Source organism: Triticum dicoccoides, chromosome 5A, assembly GCF_002162155.2.
Source record: "Triticum dicoccoides isolate Atlit2015 ecotype Zavitan chromosome 5A, WEW_v2.0, whole genome shotgun sequence".
NCBI classification, from domain to species: Eukaryota; Viridiplantae; Streptophyta; class Magnoliopsida; order Poales; family Poaceae; genus Triticum; species Triticum dicoccoides.
The window spans coordinates 273397351-273407036 of NC_041388.1; the positions used below are offsets into that span (position 1 = coordinate 273397351).

The 9686-nt window shown below is 48.6% G+C and overlaps 1 protein-coding gene across 1 annotated transcript; it reads left to right on the forward strand.

Moving 5' to 3' along the window:
* The first annotated feature begins 6864 nt into the window (after positions 1 to 6864).
* On the forward strand, positions 6865 to 8455 carry LOC119299425. Its single transcript, XM_037576661.1, has one exon. It carries the CDS (start codon positions 6865 to 6867, stop codon positions 8371 to 8373), a length of 1509 nt encoding a protein of 502 aa, XP_037432558.1. The 3' UTR covers positions 8374 to 8455.
* The last annotated feature ends 1231 nt before the right edge of the window (positions 8456 to 9686 follow it).

Genomic DNA, 9686 nt, shown 5'->3' on the forward strand with positions numbered 1-9686 from the left:
ATGGTGTGTCTGAACGTCGTAATCGTACTTTACTAGATATGGTGTGATCTATGATGTCTCTTACTGATTTACCGCTATCGTTTTGGGGATACGCTCTAGAGACGGCCGCATTCACGTTAAATAGGGCACCATCAAAATCCGTTGAGACGACGCCTTATGAACTGTGGTTTGGCAAGAAACCAAAGTTGTCGTTTCTGAAAGTTTGGGGCTGCGATGCTTATGTGAAAAAGCTTCAACCTGATAAGCTCGAACCCAAATCGGAGAAATGTGTCTTCATAGGATATCCAAAGGAAACTATTGGATACACCTTCTATCACAGATCCGAAGGCATGACTTTTGTTGCTAAATTCGGAAACTTTCTGGAGAAGAAGTTTCTCTCGAAAGAAGTGAGTGGGAGGAAAGTAGAACTTGACGAGGTAACTGTACCTGCTCCCTTATTGGAAAATAGTACATCACAGAAAACTGTTTCTGTGACACCTACACCAGTTAGTGAGGAAGTCAATGATAATGATCATGAAACTTCAGAACAAGATACTACTGAACCTCGTAGATCAACCAGAGTAAGATCCGCGCCAGAGTGGTACGGTAATCCCGTTCTGGAAGTCATGATGCTAGATCATGATGAACCTACGAACTATGAAGAAGCAATGGTGAGCCCAGATTCCGCAAAGTGGCTTGAAGCCATGAAATCTGAGATGGGATCCATGTATGAGAACAAAGTATGGACTTTGGTTGACTTGCCCGATGATCGGCAAGCAATTGAGAATAAATGGATCTTCAAGAAGAAGACTGACGCTGACGGTAATATTACTGTCTACAAAGCTCGACTTGTCGCAAAAGGTTTTCGGCAAGTTCAAGGGATTGACTACGATGAGACCTTCTCACCCGTAGTGATGCTTAAGTCTGTCCGAATCATGTTAGCAATTGCCGCATTTTATGATTATGAAATTTGGCAGATGGATGTCAAAACTGCATTCCTGAATGGATTTCTGGAAGAAGAGTTGTATATGATGCAACCAGAAGGTTTTGTCGATCCAAAGGGAGCTAACAAAGTGTGCAAGCTCCAGCGATCCATTTATGGACTGGTGCAAGCCTCTCGGAGTTGGAATAAACGCTTTGATAGTGTGATCAAAGCATTTGGTTTTATACAGACTTTTGGAGAAGCCTGTATTTACAAGAAAGTGAGTGGGAGCTCTGTAGCATTTCTAATATTATATGTGGATGACATATTACTGATTGGAAATGATATAGAATTTCTGGATAGCATAAAGGGATACTTGAATAAGAGTTTTTCTATGAAAGACCTCGGAGAAGCTGCTTACATATTAGGCATAAAGATCTATAGAGATAGGTCAAGACGCTTAATTGGACTTTCACAAAGCACATACCTTGACAAGATTTTGAAGAAGTTCAAAATGGATCAAGCAAAGAAAGGGTTCTTGCCTGTGCTACAAGGTGTGAGATTGAGTAAGACTCAATGCCCGACCACTGCAGAAGATAGAGAGAATATGAAAGATGTTCCCTATGCATCAGCGATAGGATCTATCATGTATGCAATGATGTGTACCAGACCTGATGTGTGCCTTGCTATAAGTCTAGCAGGGAGGTACCAAAGTAATCCAGGAGTGGATCACTGGACAGCGGTCAAGAACATCCTGAAATAACTGCAAAGGACTAAGGATATGCTTCTCGTATATGGAGGTGACAAAGAGCTCGTCGTAAATGGTTACGCAGATGCAAGCTTTGACACTGATCCGGACGATTCTAAATTGCAAACCGGATACGTTTTTACATTAAACGGTGGAGCTGTCAGTTGGTGCAGTTCTAAACAAAGCGTCGTAGCGGGATCTACATGTGAAGCGGAGTACATAGCTGCTTCAGAAGCGGCAAATGAAGGAGGCTGGATGAAGGAGTTCATATCCGATCTAGGTGTCATACCTAGTGCACCGGGTCCAATGAAAATCTTTGTGACAATACTGGTGCAATTGCCTTGGCAAAGGAATCCAGATTTCACAAGAGAACCAAGCACATCAAGAGACGCTTGAATTCCATCCGGGATCTAGTCCAGGTGGGAGACATAGAGATTTGCAAGATACATACGGATCTGAATGTTGCAGACCCGTTGACTAAGCCTCTTCCACGAGCAAAACATGATCAGCACCAAGGCTCCATGGGTGTTAGAATCATTACTGTGTAATCTAGATTATTGACTCTAGTGCAAGTGGGAGACTGAAGGAAATATGCCCTAGAGGCAATAATAAAGTTATTATTTATTTCCTTATATCATGATAAATGTTTATTATTCATGCTAGAATTGTATTAACCGGAAACATAATACATGTGTGAGTACATAGACAAACTTAGTGTCACTAGTATGCCTCTACTTGACTAGCTCGTTAATCAAAGATGGTTATGTTTCCTAACCATGAACAAAGTGTTGTTATTTGATTAAACGAGGTCACATCATTAGTTGAATGATCTGATTGACATGACCCATTCCATTAGCTTAGCACCCGATCGTTTAGTATGTTGCTATTGCTTTCTTCATGACATATACATGTTCCTATGACTATGAGATTATGCAACTCCCGTTTGCCGGAGGAACACTTTGGGTGCTACCAAACGTCACAACGTTACTGGGTGATTATAAAGGAGCATTACAGGTGTCTCCAAAGGTAGATGTTGGGTTGCCGTATTTCGAGATTAGGATTTGTCACTCCGATTGTCGGAGAGGTATCTCTAGGCCCTCTCGGTAATGCACATCACATAAGCCTTGCAAGCATTGCAACTAATGAGGTAATTGCGAGATGATGTATTACGGAACGAGTAAAGAGACTTGCCGGTAACGAGATTGAACTAGGTATTGGAATACCGATGATCGAATCTCGGGCAAGTAACATACCGATGACAAAGGGAACAACGTATGTTGTTATGCAGTCTGACCGATAAAGATCTTCGTAGAATATGTAGGAGCCAATATGGGCATCCAGGTCCCGCTATTGGTTATTGACCGGAGACGTGTCTCGGTCATGTCTACATTGTTCTCGAACCCGTAGGGTCCGCACGCTTAAGGTTACGATGACAGTTATATTATGAGTTTATGCATTTTGATGTACTGAAGGTTGTTCGGAGTCCCGGATGTGATCACGGACATGACGAGGAGTCTCGAAATGGTTGAGACGTAAATATTGATATATTGGAAGCCTATGTTTGGATATCGGAAGTGTTCCGGGTGAAATCGGGATTTTACCGGAGTACCGGGAGGTTACCGGAACCCCCCGGGAGCCATATGGGCCTTAGTGGGCTTTAGTGGAAAGGTGAAAGGGGCAGCCCAGGGTGGGCTGCACGCCTCCCCCCTCCCCTAGTCCTATTAGGACTAGGAGAGGTGGCCAGCCCCCCTCTCTCTCTTTCCCCCTCGGGGAATCCTATTCCAATTAGGATTGGGGGGGGGGAGGGGGAGTCCTACTCCCGGTAGGAGTAGGACTCCTCCTGCGCCTCCATAGGGCTGGCCGCACCCCTCCCCCTTGGCTCCTTTATATACGGAGGCAGGGGGCACCTCTAGACACACAAGTTGATCCACGTGATCTATTCCTTAGCCGTGTGCGGTGCCCCCAGCCACCATATTCCTCGATAATACTGTAGCGGAGTTTAGGCGAAGCCCTGCTGCTGTAGTACATCAAGATCGTCACCACGCCGTCGTGCTGACAGAACTCTTCCCCGACACTTTGCTGGATCGGAGTCCGGGGATCGTCATCGAGCTGAACGTGTGCTCGAACTCGGAGGTGCCGTAGTTTCGGTACTTGATCGGTTGGATCGGGAAGACGTACGACTACTTCCTCTACGTTGCGTCAACGCTTCCGCAGTCGGTCTGCGTGGGTACGTAGACAACACTCTCCCCTCTCGTTGCTATGCATCACATGATCTTGCGTGTGCGTAGGAAATTTTTTGAAATTACTACGAAACCCAACAGCGGCTACTGACCCGGAGACTATTGCTGCTGCGGTAGATGAGTGTCGTACTGATTGCGTTCCGGCCATGAAGATCGCAACCGACTCGGCGGATCAAGGGGGTCCGGAATACTGTTGCCATCGGAACCACCACTAATCCAGCCATCCTGCAGCTGATACAGTGGCCCAGTTTCTCCGGTTGAAGACTCGTCGTCAGAGCAGACAATGGTTTCTCCACCAGATACCGATCCATCCTCATATTCCGCTCCATGGATGACACCTACAAAGGCGCGCTTTACGGCGGGCTAAACCTGGGCAGACCTCGCACGCTGAGCCGTCTCGACGATGTCGGTGCAGATGTCCGGCTCAGGGCCCGGTTCGCCGATCTTTCCGATGAAGACGTGAATTTCGCCAAAGGGGACCCGGTACCCGTACTCAATTGAACCGGCCTCGGGACCCCATCCTGCGTCGTCGATGTAGAGCTTGCCGCGATGATTCTTAGTCATCCAGCCCACGGCGTATCCCTTGAGTCCTTTGAAGCTGCCCTTCAAGAACTCGAAACCATCGTGCGATAGCCCCACGGTGGGCGCCAACTGTCGTGGTTTTGTCATGGCAGATGTCCTTGTGAAAGGACTTAGTCGTGGATCCATCTCTACGGGTTAGCTCAAAGGGGTTAAAGCGGACAAGGGACGCGAGAGTTTTATACTGGTTCGGCCCCTTACGATGAAGGTAAAAGCCTACTCTAGTTGTGATGGAATTGCTGGGGTTTCGATGACCAGAGAGCGAATCCGCTTTGCCTGGCTCTCGAGTTGTTGTCTGTTGTCCCTAAACCACCGCCGGGTCGTCCCTTTATATACATAGGTCGACGCCCGTCGGTTTACAGAGTCCCGAGGTCGGATCATCAACGTGTCCAACTCGGTCTCTATTCCTCCTATTTTACAATACAAGTTACATGATAATATAGGTTTATATCTACAGGCCTTAACCCGCTTTTGGGCCTTGGGCCTTCATAAAGCGCCACCATCCTTGTCTTCATGGGCTCTGAATAAAATAACCATCATGGGGATAATCCGGCCTCTTCTAGCCGGTTTACGTCCAATAGTAATATCCCCAACACCGTGTATACACCAGATTGGAAATACCATCCTTCATCGTGTTTCTAGGAACCGTAGGGATGGCATGGCCCATGTGCATGAGTTGTATATGCGTAGTGAAGGATAGGTCTCCCCTTATATCATGTAGTCATCTGTCATCCACTAGAGCTTGCTGCACATTGCGATGATTTTTGATGCGCTTGTCAATTGCATAACAATCAGAGGTGCAATATCAAAAGCCGCAAAACCGCGAATCCACTGGTCAGTCCAAAACAACACTCTATCTCCAGTTTGAACTGTTATAGTCACCAAACTATGAAAAACTGCCCGTGCTTCCATGTCTACCATTAAACCTAGCCCCTGCCACGCCCTTCAGTTTTTCAGATGGGTTCATCGACGCTTTCTACCAGAGAGCTTGGCCAATCATCAAACATGATATCATGGCGACGATGCTCAAATTGTATGTTTGCGATGGAAGAGGCTTTGCCAAGCTTAATAGGGCGTTGGTTGCTTGATTTGCAGTTTGGATATCAAGTACTAAGTTTAATACTTGATATCAAGTTTCAGGACCGAGACTAAAACTTGCTCTGATACAAGTTTTTTTTGATAAAACTGACGGCCATATCTCAAATAAAACCAGATTTTATAAGAATTTTCTTACGGGAATAAATGATTAAAGACAAGTCCTTGAAGAAATCAACATTGTGTCCTTCTACTTCAACCGGTGGCATGAGCAAAGCTCATTTCGTCACTAGGCCCTCGTTGAAGCAAGCTTGTTGAAACTCAGAAGCTTGTAGAAGCAACAGTCAGAAAGTCGGCGATTTAGACAAAAAAAAGACGATGACCATGAACTGATTGCCTTCCCGGCGAATGCGGCACCGAGAAGGGCCGAAAGGCAACCCCATCGCGGGCCAGACAGATGAGAGGCCTCTGGTACATGTTAAACAAAATATTTGCCATGATGACATATTTGTCTCCAAGGGAAAGATTGAATTTTGTTCGCATACATAGTGGTATACCAGATTGGCTTACAATACATGGCAATAACAGATATACCATCTTATCAAATCGGTTACAACATCATGACCTATGAACCAACCATGATCGGTTAGCTAGGGCAACGCTCTGCACAGTTAGTCTGTTAACTTGAGTTACCTTGAGTCCATTTTTTCATGAGCCTGCAGAAGATCATACAGAAAACAGTTTTGCTAAAACATATCTAGATGTGCCATAAGTATTGCACATCTAAGTCATATGCCAATGATTTTACGTGAAGATTCGTGCAACCATTTTCGCTAGTCTTTTTTCTTTTTCTTTTTAGTTTCATTGAGTCAAATGTGCAATAACTAGAGCATATCTAGATGTGTCCTAGACACATCCGAAAGAAAAATCAAAACGTGTTGGTAATACTACTCGTACTCTGCTTTGTCCGTTGGTGCTGCCCTGCTACTCTGCTGCGCTATTCACCAACTCGAAACAGTTCTCAGCTTCACATAATCACATGTTCAGATGATTTCCGGAGCAAAAAGCAGGGGTAATTTGCAAAGTCCTGTGTGGCGTGCTGGAAGCAAACGCACATATTTCTTGTCACCGTACGCCACAACTGAACCCTAACTGTGTTTCCGTGGGCTGGGTCCATCCTGACGAACTGTATCTGAAATTTGTCTGCACCCATTGATTCAGTCTCTCGTGGAGTTCAGAAAACAAGAACACGAATTCGGCCGTCACCTACGTACTAGACTTGACAAAACTCACCTCCCACGTGTATCGTGTATATAAGCATCCAAGCACTCTTGGTGCAACGTACGTAGCTGAGGGCAGCCATGGAGTCACAGGAGAGGTCACCCAAGGCCAAGGAAGCCCATGCCGACGACGGCATCACTATCGCTGAGCTGCCGAGCCCCCGCCCCGGCGAGGGTCCGAAGAAGGAGAGGCTGCTCGACTTCCTCAGGGCCGCGCCCTCCAAGGGCGCCGTCCTCGCTCGCGTCGCCAGCCTCCGCACGCGCGCGGCGTACAGCAACTTCCTCCGCTCGCCGCCGGTCGCGCGCGCCGTTGACTGGCGCCGGGTGCGGGACAGGGGCGTGGCGTGGGCTAGGCATCCCATGAACGCCGCGCTGCTCGTGTGGTTCGCCTTCGTTGCTGCGGGGGTGGTCTTCGTGCTCCTGCTCATGGTGGGGGCGCTCGACTCCGACGTGCCAGACGCGTCGCGCCGGCGGCGGTGGACGGAGGTGGCCAACCAGATGCTCAACGCGCTCTTCACCATCATGTGCGTCTACCAGCACCCGCGACTCTGCCACCATCTCGCGCTCCTCCTCCGGTGGCGCGCCCCCGCCGACGTCGCTGAGCTCCGGGCCGTGTACTGCAAGAACTGCGCCGGGGGCGTCAGGCGCGAGCGCCTCCACGTGGCGGTCGTCGTGCTCCTCCTGCATGCCACCTGCTTCGCGCAGTACGCCTACTGCGCGCTCTTCTGGCTCTTCCGCAACGACAGGCGCCCCGGCTGGGCCGTTAACCTCTTGATGGCGCTCGGCTCCGGCACCCCCGTCGTCGCCGGCCTGTACATGGTCTACGGCCCGCTCGGACAGAAGATCGCGCTCCCGGACTCTGTCGACGAGGAGGCCGCGACGGTGAAGGAGAGCGCCGTGGCCCGATACGATCGCACGGGCAGCGGCAGAGTGGTGGTCAGCAAGCCGGAGTGGGCCGGCGGGCTGTTCGACCTCGCCGACGATCCCACGGTGGCGGCGATGTCGCTGTCGTGCACCTTCTGCGTGTTCGGGTGGAACATGGAGCGCCTGGGCCTGGGCAACATGTACGTGCACGCCTTCACCTTCGCGCTCCTCTGCGCCGCGCCGCTGCTGGTCTTCGCGGTCGCCGCGCTCAGCATCCGTGACGCCACACTCGGGTACCTCGTCGGCGCCGCGGGCGCGCTGCTCTCCGTGCTCGGTCTCACTTACGGGGGGTTCTGGCGAACGCGGATGAGGAAGAGGTTCGGGCTGCCGGCTGACGACCGGTTCTGCGCTCCCGTGTGCGGCGGACGGCGTACCACGGTGGCGGCGGCGGACTACGCCAAGTGGCTCTTCTGCGCGCCGTGCGCGCTGGCGCAGGAGGTGAGGACGGGCAACTTCTACGACGTGGAGGGCGACGGTTTATACGTGAAGGGAGAAGGTGGCGTGGAAGAAGAAAGGAGGCCGGCAATGGCGCCCCTTGAGAGGGAAGGGAGCCTCGCGGCATTGATGGAGGCCGAGAAGACCGGCGAGCGTCTCCATGCACCACCGGTGCCCATGAGGGTAGAGACTAGAGACAAAGGAAGTACGTCTATCTGCACGTCTGTCTGATCAAGAAAATGGTTATTATCAGACCACGGTGGTTTCAAGACATCTAGGGCTAGAATTTGAGCCGAGCCGAGCCAAGCAAGATCGCTATATTTAAAGTCAGCTGGACTTGTGTAACTTGCCAGTTAGGTCGTTCAATTCGTTAAACTTATTATAAACTTGAACAATAACCATATATGCTTTATATATAGAACAATCAATAAAAAAGTATTTATGGACACATACTTTTCTCACAAATTACAATAATCAATAGTTTACACCAAAGTGCATTTCTTTGAACGCCACCAAATCATTCCACCTCGGATGTGGAGTGGTTTCAAATAGACGTTCAACCCATACTCCACCGAATACGGATACAAAACTCATAAACTTTAGCAATGTTATTGATTAATTACATGATCAATAATGTTTTACATACTCGAACCTCCCCATGTAGTCTTATTTTTCCTCCGTGTTGTCAATGAGCTAAAAGATCGCAAACTCTTCTTTGGATTAAGGTGGTAGCTGTAAGTAACCATCGACTATTTGGAAATGATGCACTGCACAACTGACAACAATCAACAACAGTATTGGTATTTGTCGCATGTACATTATGAGTACCGAGATTAATCAGTTAAAAGCAACTTCAATGGGGCGATCCAAACGGGCGACGATTTCGTCCGCTATTCGTTCGTTTGGGTCGGCCGTTCGTCCGGCGTTCGCCCTGTTTTAGATATGGGTCGGCAGCGCGCCCAACGCGCCGATCCATATATGCCGGTGTGGCCGGCTCGCCGCCGTATTTCAACAAATAGCTCAATTTTGCATATAAACATATAATCAAATAACATAGTTTGAATAAAATAGTATAGTTTTACAAGCCGAATAAAAATAAAAATGTTTCACATAGTTTTGCAAGCCGAATAAAAGAAGATACATCTATTGGTTGCCAACATAAGCCCACATAATCATTTTGCAGTTGCACGTGAGTTTCCCAATCACGCATGTCATGATGAAATTGGATGAACTGTTCAAACGTTGTCGCTCTCCATGCTCAGGCACAACATTCTCACCCTAAAACTGAAACCCTTGATCGTACAAACGTTCCGGGCGCTCGTCTTCTATGATTATATTGTGCATGATCACACAAGCAGTCATCACCTCCCACAGTTTCTGCGTGCTCCAGGTATTAGCAGGATACCGAACGATGCCCCATCGAGATTGCAAAACACCAAAGGCACGCTCGACATCCTTCCTAGCACTCTCTTGCTCTTGGGCAAATCTTTTCTTTTTCTCTCCGACAGGGTTGGGGATTGTCTTGACAATAGTGGTCCACTGAG

What these genes read in the sequence shown, in the direction of transcription:
- LOC119299425 (XM_037576661.1), top strand. Translation starts at nt 6,865, where the DNA reads ATGGAGTCACAGGAGAGGTCACCCAAGGCCAAGGAAGCCCATGCCGAC.